This window comes from Selaginella moellendorffii, unplaced genomic scaffold (genome assembly GCF_000143415.4).
Source record: "Selaginella moellendorffii unplaced genomic scaffold, v1.0 SELMOscaffold_60, whole genome shotgun sequence".
In the NCBI taxonomy this organism is placed as follows: Eukaryota; Viridiplantae; Streptophyta; class Lycopodiopsida; order Selaginellales; family Selaginellaceae; genus Selaginella; species Selaginella moellendorffii.
In genome coordinates, this window is record NW_003314321.1 from 980,953 (window position 1) to 1,005,094 (window position 24,142).

Below are 24,142 nucleotides of genomic sequence, written 5' to 3' on the forward strand. Positions count from 1 at the left end.
GGGATTTGACGGTGCTAGGGCAGGGCAAATGGCGGAGCTCCGGCAGAGCGTCCAGCCGCGATGGGTGATCGTCTCCTCTGCTCGCGGCAATCGGCCACATGATGTTTCCTCCGATCACAGCGGCAGCGATGGCGGTAATCACAGTGGCGGCAATCACAGTTGCCCGTTTTGCAGGAATCACGAGCACGAGACAGGGGACGAGACGTTTGCGTTCCGGGAGAGCGACGTGGTGAGCGCGCCGGATTGGAGCGTCCGCGTCGTCTACAACAAATTCCCTGCTGTGGATTCTTCGCTGTCGCCGACGTGCACGATCGATGAGGATTGTCATCGTAGCCGGCGCTCTGGATTTGGATCGCATGAGGTGGTCGTGGAGACGCCGGAGCATGGAATCCAATTCGCGGAGCTTCCGATCGACCAGGTAGAGCGAGTGCTCAAGGCGTTCCGGCACCGGCTCAAGGATCTCAGGAATGACAAGCGATTCCAATGCGTCCAGGTGACTGGCTTCTTCCATGGCTGGATTGGTTTGACCGATCGCATGGCTTTCCAGGTTTTCAAGAACAATGGCAAAGAAGCTGGTGCGTCGCTGCGTCACTCCCATAGCCAAATCATCGCATTGCCTATGGTACCTCAAGAACTAATGTGGCAAGTTAAAAACTCCAAAGAGTTCTTCGAACGTAAGGGACGCTGTCTCCTTTGCGAGTCCGTGAAAGCCGATCTTCGAGATCGCTCAAGGTTGATCGATCAGTCATCAGGCTTCGTTTCAGTGGCGCCCTTTGAAGCTCGCTTCCCGTTCGAGACGTGGATTATTCCCATCAACCATAGTTCCAACTTTGAGGAGACGAGTGATTCCGAGGTGATGATTCTTCTTTCTTTCTTTTGGTTTACTCTCCACTAACGCATGCATTCTCGTTTATAGATCGGGGATTTGGCGAGATTACTTCATCTAACATTGAAAAAAATAGTGCAGCAATTTCCAGGCGCTGCATACAACTACGTGCTTTACAACAATCCTTTCTGCGAGGAAACCAACACGGAGTATTTCCACTGGTACATTGCAATCCTCCCTCGACTGGGAGTGCTGGGGGGCTTTGAGCTTGCCACTGGTTGGACCATCAACACGGTGGCTCCTGAGAAAGCCGCTCAAACTTTGAGGGAGTGCGTCCTCAAATGATCTGGTATTCATTGTTAAGAGCTTCTCGCTAGAACTAACAGCTGGTGATTCTTCGTTTCAGGCGCGCATTTTTCTTATCATTCAAGCTTATGCTTGACAATTTTTCTCTTGTCAAAAAGTTTTCATTTACGGATTGCAAGAGAGGTAAATAAATCAATCGAACAGTTATTGTAGATGCGTGACCGCTGAGTTTCTTCTCGGATGCATTTGCTGCTGGTTCCAGATTCTTACAGGTACGTGACTTTCATGCTCACTGTGCTGGTGAGTTCTAGCATTTTCGCATTGAATAATGAAGAGCTTGCTCGCTTGCTCTCTCCGATCGTTCCTTCTCTGGAGCTTTGCTTTTATGGTTTCTCACAATCCTCGTGTACATGGTTTTATATTTGTAAAACTTGCAGGGACAAGCTTACAATGACAATGGGCGATTCTATGAACTATCTGGTAAGATTTACATTGAAGAACGTGGACGATTTATTTCTCTGACGATTTGCTTTTCTCTTCCATTTGACAGGGAACGAACGAGAACGAAAGCCACCATAGCTGAGTCCTCGTGTTGGTAGCGACATGAGAATCCATCCATGGTTTTCATAAAAGATCATTAAATTGGCACAACGATGTGTGCGTTTTGTCGCGTGGATGGAGAGGGGAAAAATGGCCGTTGGAGGGACAGCCGTGCACGAACGGACAGGATGACTTGCGGCACTGCGACCATTGGATTAATTTGGTGATTACCCCTTAATTCCAGACGCTGCTTAGGACAGAGTTAATGTGAACGAATTTACCGTTTTACCCTGCCAGCGTGGCACACCCCTGGGGAAAGTTTGCAGGGTTCACACAAACTGGGCTATGGCGGAAGCATTTAAACGCGACGCACTGGTGCGCGTTTGCGTGACCGATCACGACCGCCTTTTAATCCGCCCTCGATGCTGTGGCCTCCATTCTCTCGATTCTAGGCATTTCCTTTCTCCTCCATCTCTTCCTCCTCCATTCTCCTCTTGCTGGATCATCCGCCGTGTCGATCGTTGCATGCGCGCGGCCTCGCGATGCTTCTTTCGATCCGATCCACGCGCGGCAGTGATATTTCGATCGATCGGCGAGGGATGAGAGCTTCGGCGATGGCGCTACTGCTGGCGCTCCTCGGATTCTTGCTGGTCGCCGGCGATGGCCAGATGCTCTACAAGGATTCTCGCCAGAGCATTGAGGCGCGGATCAAAGATCTCCTAAGGAGGATGACGCTCGAGGAAAAGATCGGGCAAATGACGCAGATTGAGAGGGCGGTGGCGAGCCAGGCCGTGGTCAGGCAATACGGCATAGGTGAGTGAGTGTCCTCAATCGATCGATCGATTGAGAATGCGATAGCTTCTTGGAAGAATCGCGTGTGATCATCTAAAATCTCCAATGGCTGCTGTGTGATAGGGAGCGTGTTGAATGGGGGAGGCAGTGCTCCGGCGGAGAGGGCAGCTCCCAATGTATGGGAGGACATGGTCGATGACTATCAGATTGGAGCTATGAGCACTCGCCTTGGAATTCCAGTCATCTATGGCGTCGACGCAGTGCATGGTCACAACAATGTCTATGGAGCTACCATTTATCCTCACAACATTGGCCTCGGTTCTTCCAGGTACTTACTCATTCTTTCTCCATCCATCTTTTTCCTTCCTTTTTGGTATGAAAAGTTTTTGGGACTTTTTCTCAGGGATCCTGAGCTGGTGCGGAGAATCGGAGCTGCGACTGCGCTGGAAGTGCGAGCGACTGGAATGCCTTACGCCTTTGCTCCCTGCATTGCTGTTTGCCGTGATCCGAGATGGGGGCGATGCTACGAGAGCTATGGTGAAGATACGCAGCTCGTGAGAAGCATGACGAAGATCATCCAGGGCTTGCAAGGCTCTCCACCACCTAGTCATCCGTCTGGCTATCCTTACGTTGGAGGACCGTAAGTTAGATCACATTTTCTCTATCCGTGACTACATGACCATTTCTTTGCTTGTTTCAGATCCAAAGTTGTTGCCTGTGCCAAGCATTTCGTGGGTGATGGAGGGACAGTGAAGGGAATTGATGAGAACAACACAGTGACCACTTATAGGCAGCTCGTTCAAGTTCATATGGGTCCTTATCTTGATGCAATCGCCATGGGTGTTTCAACCATCATGATTTCGTACTCCAGCTTCAATGGCATCAAGATGCACGCTAATCGTTTCCTGGTTACCGAAGTATTGAAAAATCGTCTCGGGTTTCAGGTAAGCGGCTCTTTGATTCCGTCACGACTTGCTAATAAACTATACACACTTTCCTGTCTGTTTCTGCAGGGATTCCTGATATCTGACTGGGAAGCCATTGATAGAATCACCGATCCACCCAAGCAAAACTACACGTACTCTGTCTTGACTTCGGTCAATGCAGGTATCGACATGGTAAGCAATTAGCATTTGGACTTTTTTGTGCGTGTCAGTGTCACTAAATTTCGCTTTCACGACGCAGATCATGGTTCCGTTCGATTACCAAAACTTCATCAACATCCTCACTGGACTCGTAAAATCCGGAGCCGTCAGCCAGAGCAGGATAGACGACGCCGTGACCAGGATCCTCAGAGTCAAATTTGCTGCTGGACTGTTCGAAGCGCCGAAGGCAAATAGGAAGCTCAACAACAAAGTCGGCGCAGAGGACCACCGAGAGCTAGCCAGGGAAGCCGTGAGAAAGTCACTCGTGCTCTTGAAAAACTCAGCCAGGAGTGGATCTAGCAAGAACATCCTGCCACTCAGCAAGACGGCGCCCAAGATTCTAGTGGCTGGAACACACGCTGATGACTTGGGACTTCAGTGTGGAGGATGGACAATCACCTGGCAAGGTGGCAGTGGACAAACAACAATCGGTGAGTAGCAGTTCTCCTACTTCAAACTCTCGTTTGTTCTTGGCTAACTCTGATCTTGCAAAATGCCAGGAACTACGATTCGCCAAGCAATTGCCAACACCGTGAGCCAATCCACGCAAGTTGTCTACGAGCAGTCCCCAGACGCCAACTTCGTCAAGGACAAAGGCTTCTCGTACGCGGTGGTGGTGATCGGCGAGCAGCCTTACGCCGAGATAGCCGGCGACAATCTCAACTTGACAATCCCCAGCCAAGGCATCGACACCATCCGGAACGTGTGCTCGTCCCTGCGCTGCGCGGTGGTGCTCATCTCCGGTCGGCCGCTGGTGCTGGAGCCTCACATCGATATGATGGACGCGCTGGTGGCGGCGTGGCTTCCAGGTTCCGAGGGCCAAGGCGTGGCCGACGTGCTTTTCGGTGACCACGACTTCGTGGGGAAATCGTCCAGGACGTGGTTCAAGCGCGTGGATCAACTTCCCATGAATGTGGGAGACATGGGCTATGATCCTCTCTTCCCGTACGGTTTTGGCATGACAATGCGGCAGCAGTAAGTTCTCTTTTCTTTGTTTCCGTACAGATTAGTTCTATAGATTCTTTTGCGAGGATCACAAAGATTTTTATCTGATAATACATAGAGGGGAATGTTTATAACTTCCATTCCATTCTTCCATTGAGGATTGTAAGAGATCTCTTCATCGTTGTTTTGCAGAAGTTTATCACAATGATAATATAGAGTTACCATTCTTAATTAGTTCGTTTCAGTTCTCTAGGTAAGACCAAAGATAATATTGAGAGGGAATGCTTATGATCATTCCATTCTTATTGACGAGCAACCAAGGAGCTCTTGGCTGTGTCAAGAATCGGGCTTCACCATCTTCACGTTCTTGTAGAGGCGGCGGAGATCGTTCATGGCTCTCTCTTCGATCTGGATGCAGCGAATGCTGGACGGACTGCTCGTGTCGGGCTTGTACCAGCAGCTGGGATGCTCGGACGAGAGATCGCTACTGCTAGCGGCAGCATCTCTGCCGAACGAAGAAGCGGCGAATCCAACCACTGGCGGGCTTCCAACTTGGTGGCTTCTAAACGATGCTCGCTGCTCCTTGTGCTTGGCCTGGAGAAAAAAAAAAAGAAAAAAGAAAAGAAACACGATCAATAAAGCACCACCACCTCGGGACAAGACTTTTACCTCTTGCTTTTGGATGTCTCTCAGCGATGGAAACGCGCCAGGCGATGAGCTTCCGGTCCACGGTGCGGCTTTCGGGGGTGTGAAGCTCATCGCTGGAGCTGGCGGCGATCGAACAAACTGCTGTAGAGGAATGCGCTGGTGTCCCGGTGCCGCTGCCTCGCGAGGGGAGCTCTCCGGAGGCTTGCGTTGCATCGCCACTGACTTGTTGTTAGCACTGGTGTTGCTTGACTCGGCCTTCTGCTCGGTTTGAATCTCGGAGAGAGACGCAGCTCCTTTGCCGCGCTTGAGAGCACCACCACCCCAAGCTGGGCCATCTGTTTTCGCAACGAGTGGAACCGGCGGCGGTGGCGGCGGAATGGTTTCCGGAGCTTTGTCCAGAGCACCCGTTAGAAAGAGGGAGAGGCCACCTTTCTTACACTTCGTCTTGGCTTTCTTAACGGTTGCTTTGGAGCGACCATCGTCAGCTTTAGAAACTTCCGTTTTAAGGTCGGAGCCACTGGTCACTTCTGCAGAAGGAGACGGGAGTCTGAATCCTAGAACCTTGGATTCCATCTCTGCGACGCTGTCCTCTTTAAAATCAGTCGCCACCTGTGAAAGAAAGATCAATAATCTGAGATGAAAGCATGATATGAGACTAGCTTACCTCTTCCACCTTGTCAGGAACCTGGACTTCAGTTTTCTTGCTGTTAGTTTTCTTGCTCTTGCGACGCTGGCGTTTCGAGCGTTCGTCAGTCAGCTGGTTTTGCTTCTTGGAGCTGGTCTCGGGAAAAACTTCTCCACTGGTCTCAGGCTCTTGCGTTTCCAAGATCCTGAGAGACTCCAAAATTGATTTCTTGGTGCTAAGCTTGGTCATTTGTTGGTCATCCAGGCTCTGTCCCTTGGAGAGCTTCATCTCCAGCAACTCAATCTGCTGGAGCTTCTTGCGCATCGCACGTAGTTGCTTGGTAGCTCTATCTCCTGCGCTGTCTTCCTGAAGGAATCCTGCACCGGGCGGCGTTGGAAACAACTGGTCTTTGAGAATTCTTGGATTCGCGAAGGAGTCGGCGTCGTCTTCTTCGCTGTCCACGATAGCAGGTGTTGTCGCGCTGGGAACTGGGAGCTGTCGATGACTCCATGGTTGTAAAGAACAGGCATCCCAGGACTTTTCCAAGTCGGCTAGAACTGATGACCTCGTTGTACCAAAGCTCGCGCCAAAGAATGCAAATATGTAGTCCAGATTACGCAATATGAGGCTCTGAAGAAAAAAGAAAAACAGATTATTACTATGAGAAAGTTGAGCAGTCAGCACACACATACCTCGCAGTAGCGTTTCAGCTCATCAGCACCGAGCGCATCTGCAAACTCCAGGATTTGCAATGCGTTCCTCGGTTCGACGATTGTCGTTGCTATCACCTTTTGACATAAGTCCCTCAAAGAGGGAAGACGATCCTCTGGATCCCTCGGTGGCGTGACAACGAGCTCGTCATCACCGTTGTCGTCAGTAGCAGTTTCATTTGGAACCAGAGGTTCCGAGTCCGATTGATAAGCAGGCACGTAGATCTCTGTCACAGCTAGTGAATGCGTTTCACCTACAGCCAGAAGTGTGGCGCGTTTGATCCCATGTATGCGCAGCGGAGCTGGACTGGAGGATTTATCACTGTCCCACGCATAAACGTCTCCAGTAGAAGTTGCTACTGCCGTTCTATATTTTCCCGCAGACACGGACACCGCATGATGTCCAGTCATAGTCAGCACCTGGCATAAAAGAAGAACAGCTAGTATAAACATCATAGGAACAATAGAACAAACGAAGATTACCTGCTGTGCATGTAGTTGTGGATCAGCAGACAACCACGAAAAAATCAAGCCATCCGCAGCGATCGCTGTACTGTGCACCACACCCGCCGCTACAGCGACGATATGCAGGCGTTCGGATAAGTGGAACTTCAGTGGGTGTTGTCCCGCCTTCTTTGTATTTCTCACTAACACCACGCGCCTGGGTGACACCATTTTGTGGCCCCATGTAAACACCTGCATAATAACTTGTGTAAGGTCGATCATGCGTGGAGAATCAGCTACTTACCTCGGTCTCTACGATCACAACAGTGTGACGTTTTGCAGCGGAGATGGCCAAGGCTTTCCTTCCTTTCAAATAGTCCACTACGCGTGGTACGCAGTTCGAAGCGGAATTTGAAGTTCCGTATCCCAGCTGGCCGTCTTTGTTGCATCCCCAAGTGTAAACCTCTCCGGACTCGGTAACAGCGGCGCTGTGTTTGTTCGCCGCTGCAACTTCCACTACTTTGGCTCTCAAAGTAGATACACGCCTTGGAGTAGATTGAGTGTCTACAGCAGGATAACCAAGCTGTCCTTCTGTAAAGACAATATGTGAGAATGGATAGGGGATGGAAAAATGCTTCGCACCTCTGTTTGTACCCCATGTATAAACTTCACCACCCTCCGTCGCTACGATGGTATGGTGCTTGGCAGCTGCAACGTTTTTAACCCGTCGTCCGCATAAGCCAGTAACTTGACGAGGTGCTATAACTGCAACTTCTCCACTGCCAGAAGGAACCGAAATGGTTTACACGAAATAAGTTCTGCATTGCAAACCTGTAGTCCTCGTGTCCCAGGCGTCCTCCCCTTCCATATCCCCAGGAAAATAGCTGGCCGCTTGAATTAACTGCTGTGCTATGGAATTTTGCAGCTGAAACTCGGACGATATCAGCACCGTGAAGAGTCTCAACTCGACATGGTACGCGTTGAATGCCTGCTGTGCCTGTCCCGAGTTGATAGTTTGAGCCATTCCCCCAGCTGAAAAGCTCCTTCAAGACAACTCCTGCAGGACAAAAAGCAAAAAACTTAGTAACTTAAGATGATGGTGCGAAACCTCAGCTCACCTCTGCAAGATGGAGCAACAGCCTGTTTGACAGGACCAGAAACCAAGTCGACTGGAAGTCGACCTTTCGAATCATCCAAGGACACAGAAGCGCCACCGTCAACAAGCGCACCGGCAACGGCAAGGTGACCAAAATGTAGAGCCCTGTGCAAGCTTCCCCAGCCGGATTCTCCATCCTAAAATTTGCGAACATGAGAAGAAGTGAGAAATCGAAAGGCAAAAAAAGAACTTCAATAACGTACCCGAGCGTTAGGATCAGCTCCAGCAGCCAAAAGCCTCTTCACGATCGGAACGTGATTCCTCCAGGTTGCGATATGCATGGCGGTCGAGCCAAACCTGTCCCGAGCATCGACGCTACCATTAATCTTCTTGAGAGCAGAGAGAGCGGTCTCCACATCATGCACTGTTCCATTTCGAGCAGCAGCGAATAAGTCCCGGCTCGCAGAATTCGCCAAAGCATGCCGACCAGCAACCTGCTTTCCACTTGACTTGGCCTCCATCGTTACCAAGTCCAAAACTTTTCACGTTTTTCTAGCCTGTACCTGTACCCCTGAGCTACAATCCACTACCGAATTCCATCCTCATCATATTCTTTTCCCAGGTAGAAGGTGAGCACCAAAAGCCAGTGGCAAATCCCCATGGTTGTCCTCCCGGCAAAAACTATGTTCCTGAGCCTGAAGTTGTTCTTACCAAGTCTTAGCAGCAGAAGCATTAGTAGGATCGAAAGGGAGGGAACCACTCCATGCCAGAAGCGCGAGAGCGGTGTTGCCTGGAAAGAAGATCGCCAAGATCATGCCAAATTCATCAGATGATGGTAACAGTACCTGAGGCGATGGCGCTGACACGGCTGCGCCCTAAGAACCCAAAACGCAACTTCCCTCCGCCCACCCTTCCACGTTTGCCTGCCACTCGAAAGTCGACAGTGGATATCCACGAATTCCACCAGGGTATCTTCTTGAGGGGCATTTTTAAAGTAAAACTCCCCGAGCATATAACTAAGGAATGTTCTTCCCGCTGCTAAGAAAGTTCTTGGTCCACTGTTCGTTAGACTTCAAGGTTTTCTCGGCTTCATGCAAGAACTGCTGCTGCTCTTGCAACCGAAGTAGAGCCTGTGAAACGAAAATTAACAAAAATTCTCATTGCTTCTGAAGCATACCTCCGTGCTTGCCATAAGTTCTTCGCCCGCCCCTTGAGGAGCACACGACGAACTGCTTGCGATGTCAAACTTGCGCTTAACTTTCTTTCTAAGTTGCTTCACAGTGTCATTCCTGCATGGAAAAAACACACTTTTTGAGGAAACAAAGGCTAAAGCAATGGAAACTTACCATGGATTGTGCTGTATCAACTTGAAGAGCGGAGTGGTCGGGTCCGAAGCACGCTTCTTTTGTTTACCTGTCCTCGACCTGTTCTTTCGTCCGCAGCTATGCCTTGCGTCCGTTGTTGAATTTTCAGTGTCATAGAATCTCTGAAAGCAACTGTTTTCACATAATTTTGTAGGTATTGAAAAACTTTGCACCTTTTCCTTGTCAAGTTCCTGGTATCGCATCTCTAGGTCCCGCCGTCCATCTTCCACTTCCTGTGCAATCTCAGCAGCCATAACTCGCGCTCTTTCTAGATCAGATCGTTGTTTGGACAACTCTCCAGTTTCTGGTGGCACAGGGCAAGGAAAAAATCTTGTCAAGACAAAAGAACTCGGAAACAAACTACCACAGCCACCAAACCAGTTTGTATTCTCGCTGCATGTTCCACAAGTTGCTTCTCAAGTGAGGCATCTGCATGATATAGCTGTTCCTTCATTCGAAGTACTGCATCACGTTTACCAGCAAGTTCCTTTTTTTCCTGCATTTCATCTGTTGGTTGGTGGCTAAATTTGAAAAACAAATGACGTTCTGACCTCAAAGCACTTTTGAAGAAATGACTCCTTTTCTTGAAGACACATACTTCTGAGCTCGTCCATCTTCTGCCTTGACGCTGTAAGATCCGCCAGAGACTGGGATCGCTCACGTTGGACAGCTTCCTACTTACAAAAACAGATTTTGATTTGCGACTTAAGAAATCAGTTCAAACCTGAAGCGCTTGCAAATGTGCTCGCTCTCTGAGGAGACTATCCCTCTCAGTAGTCTGTAAATCTTTAATGTTATGGACAGACAATGAAAGAATTCGCATTAGCTCCTCCAACTGCAGTATCCATGGCAAGGCTTTAGAAGAGAAACACGTAAAACTCAGAATTTGCTGAACCTGGTTTTGCCACTCATTCATGAACGTGTGTTGCTGATGCATTGATCTCTCAAACCCGTCCAGCCATTCAGTCCTGAACTTATTAGAGTTCTCTTTCTCTGTAACCATCCAATGCTGTATCTCGTCGACCTTAGTACACCAGTCATTGGATTTTGAGACTAGCTGCGTGAGCATTTCCATCGTATGCTTTTGATTTGCCACAAATGCTCTCTACAACAAGGCAGAAAAGGTCCTAGAGATTGAGAAGAAGGAGAAATCCGTTTACCTCGCTGTTTAGCTGATTCTCCTTGGCTTCCATTTCCCTCGCATGGGAAATTTTCAATATATCCACCTGCATGCATTTCAGAACATTTCAGAACAATCTGTTGAAAGAAAAAGAAACGTAAAAACAGGTACCTCTTCTTGGTAAACTCGCTGTAATGACGACAGCTTCTCGTCCGCAAGAATGCAAGTGTTTTTCAAAAGATGGATTTCAGATGATAGCTGCACAACAATCTTTTGTGCCTCCTCTTTATCTTCTGAAAATTGCTTGCACAGTGCTGAATTGCTAGAGATTTCAATCTCAGAAATCTCCCTCTCAATTCGCAGCTTTTCTTTCTCAACCTTAAGAATTTCTTCCTTCAGTAAGGAGTTCTCAGACTTCAGTTGCTTGACTTCATCTGTTAGTTGATTTTTCTCGCTTTCAAGGATCCCTTTCGAGACTAGAGTTTGTCTTAGCCTCTCAAACAATGTGCTTTCCGAGTTCCCACTCTCAGGAACTGCACGCTTGTCTGATCCTGATTCTTCAGATTCCTGCAAAGCAGCAACTTAGAAGCATACTATATCGAAGCATTTTACCTGCGAACTCAAGTTTTCGAGACCACTTGCAAAAGAAACTCGGTGTGCTTTTGGTTGCGCTGAAAAATACAACGTTTTTCCAACGAAAACTGAGGCTGTTCATACCTTTTTCACGTTGCTGGATTGCCGGACTGGGCTTGGCTTGTTTGTCAACTGGAGGAGTAACGGGGATGATTAACGAAATGTCGTCTCCATCTCGTTTTGTATGGCTCGTACTATCTGAGAGCTTGCCCGTTCCCTCCGTGTTGCCTAGTGTTGAGCTGAAATTTGTGGGGCTCATTCGTCTTCTTCCGGCTATAGGAGTTTTTCCCGAGAGGCACGAAGGTTGGTACTCACCAAACTCAAATGGTGTATCCGGTCTTTCAGTCGTTGGCTTCTTCGATATATTAGATGGCCTTCTTTCCGGTTTTGCCTTATTGAAGTCACCCTCCGAGCCATCCGGAAGCATAGATAGGATATCTGAGCTCTCACCCCAGTCGTCATCCTGTGAAATAAACGTGGAAAAATAAGAGAATAAAAACCATATGAGATCGACGTACCTTTTTCTTCCGAGGCTCTTGGTCGTGTTTAACAGACGAAACATGAGTGAGAAGGCTGTCAAAGGAACTCTTCTTTTCCAAGCTTGGAGGTGGAGCGAGATTTTCCTTCCATTTCCTCTTGAAGATTTCCCTGTCGAAAATGTGAATCAAACGAGGAGTGTCGATTTTCGAATGCTTTTCGCTGGATGAAGTGTTTTCTCCATCTTACTCATCCGGTGGCGTCTCTGGCTTGCATTCTTCTGTCGGAGAGCTCATCGTGGGATTCACGCTGGGAAACATGGTTGGAGTGGAGCACTGTTTCTCAGCATCATCGTTTTTGACAGTAAACGAGCTCACAGAGTGGCTGCCTTGAGCTGAATCAGTGCGTGTACTTTCAGTAACACTCGACGTCTTTGTGGACACTGGCAATTCCAATGGACTTTCCTCGTCAATCCCTACCAGACCTTGAATCAACGAAGTAGGAAATCTCTCAGCTCTAGACCAATTCATTCTACATCCTTACCTTCATCAAAAAGCGCATCTATCGATCTGTCGTCGTGACGAGCACGGGACCAGGATCGTCCAAGCGGCGGAAGGCCCGATTCGGCTGCAAACAGACGAGAAAAGGATCAAATGGGAGGGTTCTCGGCGAACTTACACGATCTGGAGAGCGATGGCGCATCGGCGAGGGAGGAGAGCGCCATTTCCACCACACCCTAGCTCGCCCTCTTCCCGCTAAACCTAGAATTCAAATAAGCTCTGTTCTAGGGCTTGTGAAATGCCGGGAGCTGATACAATCCCTAGATTGAATGCTTGCCCATGGCGCTGGCGCTCGGAGCTTCTTCTTCACATGTCCTTTCGATTCCTCGCTCGGGAATCACATTCATTTCATCGTGGCCTCCATCTTCATCCAGGATTAGCAGCACCGATGGCAGCAATGGCGCTCGGATTCTCACCGCGAGAGTGATTTCTTGCGGCACCAGGTTCACAACTCTTGCCACTGGTAAGCTCAAGCGAACGCATTCTTTCTCGTTTGATGCTTTGTCTGGCACAGTGGATAAGAAATCTCTTGAATCGATTCAAGACGAAGACAAGGTCAGGGATGAGTTTGTGGAGGTGGGCGTTGTGATTAGAAAGCATGGAGTTCGTGGGGAGTTGCTGATTCGGTCCTCTACCGATTTCCCTCAAGAACGATTTGAGAAGGCAAGTTCTCTTTAGAACAAGGACAATTTGTAAGGTTTATCTTGCTTCTTTCAGCCTGGGAAGCGATGGATGAAAATCTCCGAGAGAGGTGAAGAGACGATAGAGTGCGTGGATCTCGTCAGTGGAAGAAATCGAGCTGGCAAGCTACCGTGCTGGTTGCTTACGCTGAAAAATGTGGACTCGGTCGAGAAGGTAAGCTCTGATGTTCTTACTCTTTGACAAAATTTGTATTTTTTTTCAGGCTTCGAAGTATATTGGTGCTACCATGCTTGTCAAGCGTGACGAACGGCCTGCTCTGGAAGAAGGCGAGTTTTACATTCCAGATCTCATAGGCATGGACGTTTTTGTCCAGGTATGAATTTGGTTAGTTCATGCTCATGCCTTGTTTACTTTACTATATTTTATGATAGAGCTCCATGGAAAACATTGGAACTATTGCTGATATGTGCAACTTTGGAGCCAGTGACTTGCTGCGTGTCCAACGAAATCCAGCTTCATCTGTTGGTGAGGGCCCTCTTATTTGGATTCCTTTTGTCGAAGCTATAGTTCCCGTGGTTGATATGGAGCAAAGGCGAGTGATAGTGGATCCTCCCGAGGGGCTACTGGAGCTGAATACGCCCGCGAAACGCAAGGAGAAAGCTGAAGCACGCAAAGAGGTAGGCCGAAAGTGAGTTCTATAATCTGCCGAATTAACGGTTCTTATAGGAGGTGAAAGCCATGCGGAAGTTGCAAATGAGAAAGAGTGGCTTAAAGAAAAGTCTGATAAAATCCAAACAGGACCACCTTTTAGCAGGACTTTCTGTCGGCGAGCAAGAAGAGCGAGATTCGTTGCTGAAGGAGCTTTTGAACATCGACTTCAAAGCTCTTCAAGTGTCCTTTGTGAAAGCTTGCGAGCGTTCTAAAACGGTATGACCGTGCATATTTTTGCTGTTAATGTTCTCCTGTAAAGAACGAATGCAGGTTGAGTGGCTTCACCAAGCTTCCCGAGATTCCCTCGGTTTCCAAGCAGGAGCTCGAGAGGTGGATGAAAGAAGGCACACATACCGGAGATGGCGAAACAAACAGTGGAAAAGGTTATTGGAAGCGGGGACTCGATGTTATTGCAAGCAATAGAGTGGCTGTTGCTTCCTTGATACGTCCGAATGACGACGGGGATCAAAAACTGGACAAACAAAAATCACGACTCCAGCTTCTTGCTCAACATCTTCGAGCAATTGAAAACCTTGCTACGCTCGTGAGTACTCTTGTTCATAAAAGGTAGTCTTCACCACTAACTGTGGGAACATAGGAATTTCCAGGAGACGTCTGCCAAATACCTTGGTTCATTTGTACCAGCTCGGATCTCATTGAACCGATTCGTTCACTTCTGGACGAAGAAGAATTCTTCGGGCTCCAATCCACGCAAGTAAGACTATAGCTAGCTTTTCAAGCTTAAGTTTCCCGTTGTTTCTTTGAATGCAGGTCTGCGTTATAACCGTAGAAACAGTTCCCTGTTTTGACACAAACAATGTCGCTGGTGATCACCAGATATTGAGAATGTCACCATGGAAACTTTTGCAGTCGGTAACTGGCGATGGCGGAGTGTTGAAAACTCTAGCTATTGAAGGCCTTATTTCAGAGTTTGCGGAGAAAGGTCTCGATTACTTACAGGCAAGGTTCTTTAAAAGCATTTCGGTCACCATCTATATCTTTTTGTTCAGGTGCTGGATGATCCAACTTCACAGGCAAGGATAGCGGATCCCTTCCTTTTTGGATATGCAGAGGCACAAGCATCGGAGTTAACCATTCAAACGGTGGAATGGCAACCATCCATGGACGTCATTGGATTCCGAGAGCTCCAAAACGAGAACTCGCTTAGCTACGAGCTTGTGAGGCGCTACGCTTGCAAGGACAACAAGGACCTGGAGCTGTGCAGTGCTGTAAGTCCTCTTGGAAGCTACATTCTCTCGGTGTCATTCGCAAAGAAGCTCCATGACAGCGGCTTCAACTTCGAGCTTCACTCGACCTCGCCCTCGACTAGAACGTTCCCCGTCTACAGAGAAAAGGATGGCAAATGCGAGCTCGTGAAGGATTCAAGCGCGATGGTGCTTGAATCCTCTCTGCTGGACTGCATCGTCAAGTGCGAACCGCGCAAGGTACTCACAAAGTTCTCTCTTTTCTTTTATGGATTCATTCGTGTTCCTTGTTTGTCACAGATTTCTATCGTAAAACTCGTGTAATGCGGCTCAAAGTTTTGTTTTTCTATAGTTCTCATCATCTATCGTGGATTGCATCATCGTGTGCCTGTAGCTCTCGGAATTTTTATCCAGGTAGCCAAGCTCTGAGCTGGACGGGATGGCGAGAGGTCCAGATAAAAGGATATTTCTCTTCGTCTCCAAACAAAAGATTAGGGTAGAGTGGATAATGGCGAAGAGGGACGAGATCGCGAGCGCCATGGCCAGGAAGCGGCAGCGCGTATCATCGTCTGGGAGCGACAGCAGCCGAGTGGGGCAGATCACAGGTAATGGCTTCCCCGCGAATCGAGAAGATTGCGCCGGGGACGAGCAGCAGCACCAGGAGCAGCTGCAAGAACAGGGTTCCAGGGATGTCAAGGTCGATCCAGACAAGGCACGGATCATCTCCTTCGGCGAGGAATCCTCCGCCGACGTCGTGGTGCATCTCATCGGGGACGAGGAGGAGAATGTGCTCCATCTCCACTCCCAAGTGCTCGCCAAATCGAGGTATTTCGCAGCGCTCCTGTCCGAGCGATGGAAAGGCGACGATCAGGCTTCCATGGCGGCCGAGCAAGAGCCTCCAAAGACGCATCTCAGGATCGACACCACTTCTCCCATGCCGGTCTACCTCGGGATCCTCAGGCTCTTCTACACGGAGAATTTCAGCGAGGCTATCGTGGACGTCCAGTCCGCATTGGCGCTTCTCCCAGTGGCCGCCGAGCTTCTCTACGACGACTGCATGGCGCGGTGCTTGAAGTTCCTCGAGGCTGTTCCCTGGAGCAGGGAGGAGGAGCAGCAAATCCTCCAGCTTCTCAACTATCTCCAGCTCGAGGAGACGCCGGAGATCATCGCCAGGGTGATCCCCGGGAGTGACAGCGCCGTGGAGACGATGCTGAGCGAGCTCGTCTACGCCGCCACCCACAACCATCAGAACGCTGCGAGCGTGAAGCTCTTCGTGGGGAAGATCCTCGACAGCCACAAGTCGAGGGAGACTGTGAGGTTAGTCCTGGACAACGCTTTCAAGAATGGGCTCAAGACGGTCAAGGACTCGGTGGAGGAGTACTCGAGCCCGAACGTCCGCGGGAGGCACGACGAGATCGAAGCCATGCAGCGGCAGAATCTTCACACGGCGGTGGTGAGCGGGAGGCACTTGCTATGGCTTGTGGAACGGATGATCGAGCTCAAAGTCGCGGAGAATGCCGTGCTCGAGTGGAGCGAGCAGAGTTCCTTCACTGCCAACTTGAAGAGAGCTTTCATGGACGACGTCTGGAGGAACAATGTCCCCGGCTTGCCAGCGGTTCTACTCCGGTGCACATCTCGCCTCGCTCAGGCCATGGTCACTGGATCCATCCTAGTTTCCAGGGAGGTGAGGAAGAAGATGGTGAGGGACTGGCTTCCAGTTCTCATAACTTCCAAGGAGAACGCGGTGTCGGCGAACTGCAACAAGCAGCTCCACCAGAATCTGGAGGAGGTGTTCCTCAAGCTCATCTCGACGCTTCCGGTTGGCGATGCTCAGGAGCTTCTCCAGCAGTGCCTGAGCTTCGCTTCCCGCGGGCTGGACGAGAGCTCGAACCTGGCCATGGCTTTTGCGACGTGGTTCCGACGAGCAGGCGCTAGCGAAAACTCGTGAAAAGGTTCGTCTTTGCGCATTTGGTCTTCGATCGTCTCTGATTATCTCTTGGGCTCTTGCGCAGTGCGTCAATGCTGGATGGCGTGTCTTTCGTCAACGAGGAAGCTTTTAGCGTTTGTGGGGGTAAGCTTTTCGCTTTTGTACAGTCTCTTCTGTGAATCGCTTGCATGAAATATAGTTGAGCGCTTCGCTCAACATGCGTTCGTAAGTATAGATCATATCAAGAACAAGAAGAATCGTTTGAGCTTTTGGGACCGAGCAAGCTATAACTTTGGTTTCTCTTAAGCGTTTCCCCAGAACAAGAAAAAAAAAAACTCTCTTTGCGAAAAATGGTTTCGTGGTCTAGTGGTGATGACACTGGACTCTGAATCCAGTAACCCGAGTTCGAATCTCGGCGAAACCTCTTCTAAGCTTTGCATTAAAAAAATCTCTTCCTTTTATGTTTTGTGTACATACCTTTCTTATGGTCTTTTGGCAACAATGGTCTCTTTCTATCAATCACAAAAATGGTAGCACTATAGTTTTCAGTGTCTGTCGCCATGGATCAATCAGCCAAAGCAGCAAAACCAGTTGCTCTGGAAGGAAGAAAGAATCGAAACAGTCAAAGAATTTCTTTTTTTTCCAATTGAGTCGCGAGGACTTACTTGCTGCTTGCGACCGGGATGTCCTCCTCCTCGTCCATAGCCCTGCTGCTGATGATCCGGAGCACTGTCCTGTTGAATTCTTCCCGGCTGCCGCTCGTTCCTCGCATTGTTAAAGATTGTCGTGAAGCCCTCTCCCGACGATGGATCCTTGGGGTCCCAGTCCCCGAATTTGGGCAATGCAGGCGCGTTCCTCTCGGGAATCTGTGCCAGCAAGCGATCCAAAACCGTGAAATCCAGCTGCCCAAGATCTTCTTACCTTGGCTTGCGGATGGAGCGGCGATCGATGGATGTCTGATCCATTGTAGCGCCGGTTGCTATCGGAGGACGAGGATGGAGTTCTTCCCACCATAGCAGGTGATTGCCGGTAGCGCGCGGGCGATTCCATGTATTTCTTGAATTCCCCGTCCTCCCTGCTGCCAATTCGCTGCTCCGTGCGCGATCTTCGCGCTGGATCCGTCGGATTGTCTTGTTGATGCTGGTGCTGTTCTTGGCGATGGGGCGATTTTGGGGCAACAGTGGCAGGCGGTGGAGGAAACGCTCCAAATGCTTCTGGGTTCTCGGATGGATCATTTGGGTTGATCAATCGGCCGCCTCTTCCAGCTCTGGCCGACTCGAACACCTTGGTGTAGGGCGCGTGATCGTTGGGATCCCAATTCCCAAATCGCGGGACGTGAGACCCAGCTCTATTCCTTTGCTGCAAACAAACCAACCAATCAATCAATCAATCGATCCAGTCGATCGACCCATCAAGCTACTGCTACTCACTGCCATCGCGATCGATCGATGTCCCGAAGAAAAAAATCTCGCGAAGTATCGAGTCCTGGCTTGCGATTGCTGGCTAAGTGATCTATGATCGATCTCTGCACAGAGATCTCCGCGAGAGAGGCAGAAGACCTAGAAATCTAATAATGCTGTTCGTGCGCCTCCTTCGTGTTGGCAGAATAGACCATTGGCGAGTATGACACGGTCATTCTAAGCCGGCACGCTTGTCTAGATCACACGGCTATACGCGCTAACACGTGGCAGCATCTCGAGAGTCGATAGCTGACAGAGCCCTAAACGGCGGGATTTTATTTTGCGATCCAAGAATCGCAATCTTATCGCCTAGCTGTGGTGCGGGAGGGGCGGCGATCTCCGGCGCCATGGCGTCCTACGCTGCCGCATTGGGATCGCCATGGCTTGGGCGTCCGATCCAGCTGCGCAAGCTCCGAGGAGGTTCCCGGGGTCGTATTTGCAGCGCCAGCGCTGGATTCCGGGTGAGCGTCGCGAGCTTGGAGCGCAGTATGATGGAATCCAGGCAAGGAATTTCTTAGATGTCGATATTTTGTCTTTCTTTCTTGACGGACGATCGATCCTGGGCAGTGTCGGGAATGCATTGCGGGAGAGTGGTCTTTTCTTCCATAAGACGATCTTGCAAGACTCGTTGGAAGTGCTTCCCAGCTCGCATACTGTAAGCGTGGATTTCTTCCTTTTGTGGTACTCGTTTGATTGAAACTTTTGTTTTTTTTTGGTCAAGTCTCTGGAATGGTGGGCTGTCGCAGCACCGGCAATGCTTTGGTTCTTGCTGGCTTCTCCTGGCGGCATTTCTGGCGTTGTTGACTTCCTCGCTTCTCCTTTGCATGCTCGTCGTCAAAGGTTTTCGACTTCCAAGTTTATAACTCTGTTGCTCAACGCAGCGTGTGTTTTCTTTGTTTCATCGTAATAGGGAATTCCCAGCCAATGAAGTTGAGGTTGGAAGACGCATTGGAGAAGGATCGTTCGGAATCGTCTATGACGGATACATTGGCCGAGGAAGTAAGAGCCTGGGTGTTTTGATACCAACAGGTTGATTTTTGGAGTTTTGGCAGCCAATGGCGACGAGGGCATGCATGTCATTTTGAAGAAAGCGAAAGCTCAAGTTTCGGGCTCTTCAGAAATGCACAATACGGAAGTGTACATGAACCGGTACTTGCAGGTAAATTTGGTCGAGAGAGAGAGAGAGAGAGAGTCATATTGTCGTTGTTTTGTAGAGAAACGCGCCCGAGGCTGTGGCTGATTTTCTGGGAACGGTGCGAGTCAAGCAGGATCAAGTCAAAGGAAAATTAACAGAGGTACGAGATACAGAGTGGCGACTGAGACCCGCGTCTAAGATTGCTGCATTGCATTTTCTGTCCAGGGGCTGTGGCTAGTGTGGAAGTTTCAAGGCTACCATACGTTGAATCACTACATGAAACAAAAGACATTTCCAGAGAATCTCTCAAAGCAACTTCTCGGAGACAGTGTAAGGTTGTATGCCTTGGCTAATATCAGATGTTGGTAACAGGGTTGTTTTAGGCCACAAACAAGCGTTATGGCTCTACAAACCAACGACAAAATGCTCTAATTCTCCGAACTATAATGACTCACTTGTTATATAACCTACAGCAAATCCATAGAACCGGTAAGCATGTTTGCCGCTGAATGTCTTTAGATCTTGTTCTTACTTTATCCCCAGGCGTTGTGCACCGTGATGTAAAGCCTTTAAATTTAATTCTCGCCGGCGATACGGATACTTTTAAGCTCGTCGACCTTGGCGCATGTGTCAATCTACGGTCCGGTTACAATTACGTAAGTGACGAATTTTTCGCAAATCATGCTTTTCAAATGAAAATTTCAAGTACAGGTTCCGAACGAAACAATCATGGACCCAGATTATGCACCTCCTGAGCAGTACGTCATGCCGACGAGAACGCCAAGGCTTCCTCCTGATCCACTTTGCTCGCTAATCTCGCCACTCATCTGGCTTTTGAATACTCCAGATCGTTTTGACGTATTCTCAGCTGTAAGTCTCAATACGCGTGTTTCCTCTTCAGCTTCTAATTAGCTTTCGTTACAGGGTTTGGTGATGATGCAGTTGTCTGTAAAATCTTTGCGACATGAGAGTGCGATGGTAATCTTTGCAGATCAAAATTTCGTGTGTTACGAGCTTATGGAGGGACGTGGCTTAACTGCAGAAGCACTTTTCTGGAGAACTTAAGCGCGCAGGATACGATTTGAACAAGTGGAGGAAAAAATGCCAAGTTCCGAAGGAAGAGTTTTCCCTTTTGGATGCTGATGGTAATGATAATTGCGGCTTTACTGGATACCATTTAACTGTTTGTGTATTGTGAAGATGGCGCTGGCTGGGAGCTTGTAACTGCTTTGCTTCAACCGCGGCACGACAAGGCATTCATGATTTGGCCCAGTAAGACTGAAGCATGCATGCTAGCAGTTACTCTTGATCTGATTATTTATTTTCCAGGCCTTGTGAGAGGTCGTCCTTCTGCAGCAGCTGCACTGAAGCACCGTTTCTTTAGAGGGACTCGTCGTGTGGAGCCGATCAAGATTGAATTTCCGAAGTTTCCTCCTAACTTCGAACCAGCGGCTGTCCCGATGGCTGCGCTTTCCCTGATGGCAGAATCTGGTGCTGGAATCAAAGTGTTACAAGAGAAAGTGGTGGGCGAAATGGCTACTAAAGTCAAGAGCCCAGAGTTCACATATGCTATTACAGCAGCTATTCCCATTGCTGCGTTGATCTGTTTGGGATTATCTTTGAGCTGGATGGTAAGTTTCTTTTCTTTCAGTTTGATTTCCGATAATACTTTCTTCTATTGGAAACAGCTGATGCAAGGGCTTCAAACGTCAGCACAGTTGTCCTACGGGGTCAGCCAGAATCTTGGGATAACTGGCCCAGCCTCGGCTGCGTTTTGCCTTTTCGTTCTCAAGTAAGTTACTCTGCGGATCATTTATGTGACTGACATCTCCAAATGCAGGCAATTGCTCGTCGGTCCAGCGGCTAAAAACAACAAAAACGACCAGCGGAGTACCAGCACCGGACTTGCGAGCGTTTCCGGCTATGGTGAAGTGAGAAGACTAGCGGAAGAAGTTGGAGCCTTGGACACTCGCCTGGGCTCGCTTGAAGCGCTGGTGACAATCGACGGTGGAGAGTCATTGGAAGACAAGCACTATCAGCAAATTGCTCGGGTTTGTATACATGTTTGTTCTCTTCGTGGTCTCATCTCAGTTTTGTTGCAGATGCAAAGCCTGTTGGCGCAACCGCAGCGATAACTTGTAAGCGGCTTCTATTCTCAACTTCGTTCTCAGGGAAATCAATCATCCATGGCTTGAGAATAGCTTTGCAAATTTTATCTTTGTGCTAAGGGGATGTAGCTCAGATGGTAGAGCGCTCGCTTAGCATGCGAGAGGCACCGGGATCGATACCCGGCATCTCCAAGTCCCGGCAGGCATGTCAACCCCAAAGTTTCAAGAATTAAGTTTTCCAAATATCGGCGCGAACGACCATCCTTTTTTTTATCGTTCCTGGTGAACAGGTCCGATTCATGACTTCGCGAGCTCTGGATTTAACTTGTCGTCGCATTTGCTTTGTTATCTCGTTCGTTTGCTTTCACGTCGCGCTCTACGCCTTCCTCTCCTGCCGCGGAGGTGAAAGTCAATCTCCTCTACAAGAAGTCCGATCGCACTGTTCCCTTCCTCGAGGCAAAGAAAGACTTCGTTGATCTCCTCATGAGCTTTCTCGTGCTTCCGGTGGGGTCTGTGATCAGGCTCCTGCGAGCGGGCAACACTGTGGATACCGGTGTGAATAGCGCCATGGTGGGCGGTGCTGCGAAGCTGTTTGAGACCATCGAGAAGATGGATCAGTCGAGCATGGAAGTTAGCAAGACCGTTCTCACCGACCCGGTGACGGATGCTTCCGCGTTTCGGGGAGGAAAGATTCTTACCTTAGAAGGGCCGGATTCCACTGCTCCGGTCTACAAGTGTGGGCGTCAAAACTGCTGCAATTTCAGCGCTGGCAGTACACACTTCTCATGCCATCCTGATTATTCTCATCAAGTGCTGAAGATAGGAAAATCCCCTCAAACTACTGGCTACGTCAAGGACAATGTGATCTTCATGATCACTGACGAGCTCGAAGTCTACCCGACTTCCACGATCAAGAGCATCGTCCTGCTCAACACGCTCAAGGTGAAAACTATGGAGGTCAGCGTGGGCGTTAACGAGGTAAATTCTCAGTTTCTTCTTTTTGTTCTTCCATACTTCCCTGCTCAAGGCGTCACTGGTTTCAAAGACTGTGCTCAACGACGTCTTCAAACCTTACGTACAGCGATCTTATTTTACTTCCTAGAATAATCATGCCATGGTTTTGAAATCTTGTTCTTCTTCTTAGTTCGGGAAGGCATTCAACACTAAAAGAGAAAATCATGACAAGTTTGTGAGAGAAAACCATGGGACATTCCCCATGTTTTCACTATTCATACTCTCAATTTCTTGTCCAAACTTGCAGAGGAATGGGTGCTCCATCCTGGGCATGCGCTGCTGGAGATTCCAGAAGACGATCTTGGATATTTTTTCCTGGAGTTTAGGCAATATGCTTTAGTTTCCGCTGGCTTCTTTTGACGGCATTCTGGCATTGAAGACTTCTTCGCTTCTCCTTTCTTGAGTTCTAAAATTTGTTGCTCAACATTTTTTTCTCTGATAGGAAATTTCCAGGTTGGAAGCACTTGGCAATGCAACTTCCAAGTCAGATCAACTAAGCAACAGAGTAGTTGGTAATCAATTCCAATGTTTCTTTTCTTGTGTTTGCACATAATTTTATATTTATTTTACAGTGAAATATCACTACTCAAAATAGAAAAGATAAAAATATCTAAAAATTTGCTATTTCATTTTGTAATTTAATTACAAACTACTCTAAGTGATAAGATATAAATAGATTATCTTAGCTACTGATACAAGTTACGAGAATTTGGGGAATTTTCAATTTTCAGCTCCAAGCTTTCAAGGACTCAAATCAAAGTTTACTAACCTATTGGATGTTGTTTAAGCAGGTTAATAAATTATAAGCATGTATATATTTATAAACAGAGGATTAATATAAATATATTTAAACCCTTAGATAGTAGAATATACCAAAATATCCAGGTATATTCTAAATAGATTTACTATTTTTAAACTATGACATGGCTATAGAGAGTGGTGAACTTAGTGCGAAAATCAGATATATCTACAGGATTTACCAATTTATACTATATACTATATATTAGCCCTAAGTAGTAAAGCAAACCAAAAATTAAATTCACTAGCCCATATTTATACTAGGATCTTATTTTCTTGTTTTACAGTGTAATGATTTTCTATAAATAAATAATGATTCATATAGTAAAACTTTTATATATTCAACTTGAGAGAGAGAGAGAGAGAGAGAGAGAGGGTTTAGATCCCTAATCTAGAAGCTAATCACATTGAAAGATAATCAAAATTGTGAGCTGCAAGGCCCATATATAAAGATATACAAAAATGTACATATTTAATTAGCCCAAAGACCAATTACATTGGTTTAAATTTAAATCATCCCTGAATTTTATTTATATTTCAATAATTTTATGTGTCCAACTCAGAGTCGTAACTCCTCCTTCATAGCTGCTCGGTCAGCAGGAGAGCGCGCCATGACTAGGTCAACCTCGTTCCCAACATCGGAAAGCCTCACATCCGAGTACGACGTCATTCCGGTGACATATCGCACATGAATAAAGTTACCTGCCGACATCGCCAACATCTCCTGTTTCCATTGTACCCTGTTGCCGCAATAGATTTCCGCTAGGACAGCTTTCGCACCTATAAACTCATGTTGCACTATCTTCTTGCAAATTGCCTCATACTTCTCGGGAGAGAAGCCCATCGCAGGTGTAGCTGCGAGGCCCATTTGGATCGTTCCAAGGCTATTGCACATAACAGAATGAGCTGCT

At 48.2% G+C, this 24,142-nt stretch overlaps 10 protein-coding genes and 2 non-coding genes across 15 annotated transcripts; 8 read left to right on the plus strand and 4 right to left on the minus strand.

The window, feature by feature from the left end:
• Positions 1–13: 13 nt before the first annotated feature.
• LOC9644722 (ADP-glucose phosphorylase) lies at positions 14–1,958 on the plus strand. 3 transcript variants are annotated; one of them, XR_002994081.1, is made up of 7 exons: positions 14–493; positions 548–853; positions 917–1,175; positions 1,233–1,315; positions 1,395–1,404; positions 1,570–1,612; positions 1,683–1,958. XR_002994081.1 is itself a non-coding variant. In XM_002983891.2 (4 exons), exons 1-3 carry the CDS (start codon positions 29–31, stop codon positions 1,169–1,171), a joined length of 1,026 nt encoding a protein of 341 aa, XP_002983937.1. In that variant the 5' UTR covers positions 14–28; the 3' UTR covers positions 1,172–1,175; positions 1,233–1,353. The 3 variants fall into 3 exon arrangements, 1 of the variants encoding a protein (XP_002983937.1); XR_002994080.1 differs by having other exon boundaries at positions 1,395–1,612; XM_002983891.2 differs by lacking the exons at positions 1,395–1,404; positions 1,570–1,612; positions 1,683–1,958 and having other exon boundaries at positions 1,233–1,353.
• Positions 1,959–2,034: 76 nt separating this feature from the next.
• On the plus strand, positions 2,035–4,692 carry LOC9644519 (beta-glucosidase BoGH3B). 2 transcript variants are annotated; one of them, XM_024689051.1, is made up of 7 exons: positions 2,035–2,485; positions 2,588–2,792; positions 2,868–3,104; positions 3,165–3,408; positions 3,478–3,582; positions 3,650–4,040; positions 4,110–4,692. In XM_024689051.1, exons 1-7 carry the CDS (start codon positions 2,215–2,217, stop codon positions 4,586–4,588), a joined length of 1,932 nt encoding a protein of 643 aa, XP_024544819.1. In that variant the 5' UTR covers positions 2,035–2,214; the 3' UTR covers positions 4,589–4,692. The 2 variants fall into 2 exon arrangements, with proteins under 2 accessions (XP_024544819.1, XP_024544818.1); XM_024689050.1 differs by having other exon boundaries at positions 2,588–3,104.
• A 75-nt stretch (positions 4,693–4,767) lies between these two features.
• On the minus strand, positions 4,768–9,181 carry LOC9644520. The gene is made up of 11 exons (XM_024689049.1): positions 8,923–9,181; positions 8,341–8,867; positions 8,100–8,274; positions 7,813–8,038; positions 7,624–7,760; positions 7,286–7,572; positions 7,021–7,233; positions 6,520–6,957; positions 5,867–6,457; positions 5,224–5,811; positions 4,768–5,148 (listed from the first exon to the last, which is right to left on the minus strand). The coding sequence occupies exons 2-11, from the start codon at positions 8,596–8,598 to the stop codon at positions 4,891–4,893; spliced, it is 3,171 nt and encodes a 1,056-aa protein (XP_024544817.1). The 5' UTR covers positions 8,599–8,867; positions 8,923–9,181; the 3' UTR covers positions 4,768–4,890.
• On the minus strand, positions 9,094–9,738 carry LOC112351338. The gene is made up of 4 exons (XM_024689014.1): positions 9,615–9,738; positions 9,424–9,563; positions 9,255–9,366; positions 9,094–9,207 (listed from the first exon to the last, which is right to left on the minus strand). Exons 1-4 carry the CDS (start codon positions 9,693–9,695, stop codon positions 9,094–9,096), a joined length of 447 nt encoding a protein of 148 aa, XP_024544782.1. The 5' UTR covers positions 9,696–9,738.
• A 37-nt stretch (positions 9,739–9,775) lies between these two features.
• Positions 9,776–12,395, minus strand: LOC112351339 (golgin subfamily B member 1-like). The gene is made up of 12 exons (XM_024689015.1): positions 12,350–12,395; positions 12,215–12,298; positions 11,921–12,155; positions 11,713–11,842; positions 11,279–11,657; positions 11,174–11,232; positions 10,733–11,128; positions 10,602–10,667; positions 10,337–10,546; positions 10,166–10,276; positions 9,993–10,115; positions 9,776–9,937 (listed from the first exon to the last, which is right to left on the minus strand). Exons 1-12 carry the CDS (start codon positions 12,393–12,395, stop codon positions 9,776–9,778), a joined length of 2,001 nt encoding a protein of 666 aa, XP_024544783.1.
• Positions 12,396–12,491: 96 nt separating this feature from the next.
• LOC112351348 lies at positions 12,492–15,169 on the plus strand. Its single transcript, XM_024689029.1, has 11 exons — positions 12,492–12,694; positions 12,746–12,894; positions 12,949–13,086; positions 13,136–13,246; positions 13,305–13,550; positions 13,600–13,800; positions 13,844–14,128; positions 14,183–14,299; positions 14,356–14,544; positions 14,595–15,029; positions 15,090–15,169. The coding sequence occupies exons 1-11, from the start codon at positions 12,511–12,513 to the stop codon at positions 15,111–15,113; spliced, it is 2,079 nt and encodes a 692-aa protein (XP_024544797.1). The 5' UTR covers positions 12,492–12,510; the 3' UTR covers positions 15,114–15,169.
• LOC9644723 (BTB/POZ domain-containing protein At3g05675) lies at positions 15,124–16,986 on the plus strand. The gene is made up of 2 exons (XM_002983893.2): positions 15,124–16,741; positions 16,802–16,986. The coding sequence occupies exon 1, from the start codon at positions 15,229–15,231 to the stop codon at positions 16,735–16,737; it is 1,509 nt and encodes a 502-aa protein (XP_002983939.2). The 5' UTR covers positions 15,124–15,228; the 3' UTR covers positions 16,738–16,741; positions 16,802–16,986.
• An 82-nt stretch (positions 16,987–17,068) lies between these two features.
• TRNAQ-CUG lies at positions 17,069–17,140 on the plus strand. Its single transcript has one exon. It is a non-coding gene; the product is annotated as a tRNA-Gln (tRNA).
• Positions 17,129–18,350, minus strand: LOC9644521 (RPM1-interacting protein 4). The gene is made up of 4 exons (XM_024689031.1): positions 18,147–18,350; positions 17,638–18,075; positions 17,382–17,582; positions 17,129–17,312 (listed from the first exon to the last, which is right to left on the minus strand). The coding sequence occupies exons 1-4, from the start codon at positions 18,150–18,152 to the stop codon at positions 17,286–17,288; spliced, it is 672 nt and encodes a 223-aa protein (XP_024544799.1). The 5' UTR covers positions 18,153–18,350; the 3' UTR covers positions 17,129–17,285.
• A 97-nt stretch (positions 18,351–18,447) lies between these two features.
• Positions 18,448–21,689, plus strand: LOC9644724 (serine/threonine-protein kinase STN8, chloroplastic). The gene is made up of 17 exons (XM_024689030.1): positions 18,448–18,678; positions 18,744–18,831; positions 18,898–19,016; positions 19,087–19,175; positions 19,229–19,335; positions 19,391–19,471; positions 19,537–19,641; positions 19,695–19,800; positions 19,855–19,967; positions 20,023–20,181; positions 20,236–20,289; positions 20,354–20,456; positions 20,512–20,583; positions 20,641–20,942; positions 21,000–21,103; positions 21,152–21,362; positions 21,414–21,689. The coding sequence occupies exons 1-17, from the start codon at positions 18,524–18,526 to the stop codon at positions 21,444–21,446; spliced, it is 2,001 nt and encodes a 666-aa protein (XP_024544798.1). The 5' UTR covers positions 18,448–18,523; the 3' UTR covers positions 21,447–21,689.
• TRNAA-AGC lies at positions 21,539–21,611 on the plus strand. Its single transcript has one exon. It is a non-coding gene; the product is annotated as a tRNA-Ala (tRNA).
• Positions 21,554–22,587, plus strand: LOC112351340. The gene is made up of 2 exons (XM_024689016.1): positions 21,554–21,622; positions 21,744–22,587. Exons 1-2 carry the CDS (start codon positions 21,554–21,556, stop codon positions 22,524–22,526), a joined length of 852 nt encoding a protein of 283 aa, XP_024544784.1. The 3' UTR covers positions 22,527–22,587.
• The last annotated feature ends 1,555 nt before the right edge of the window (positions 22,588–24,142 follow it).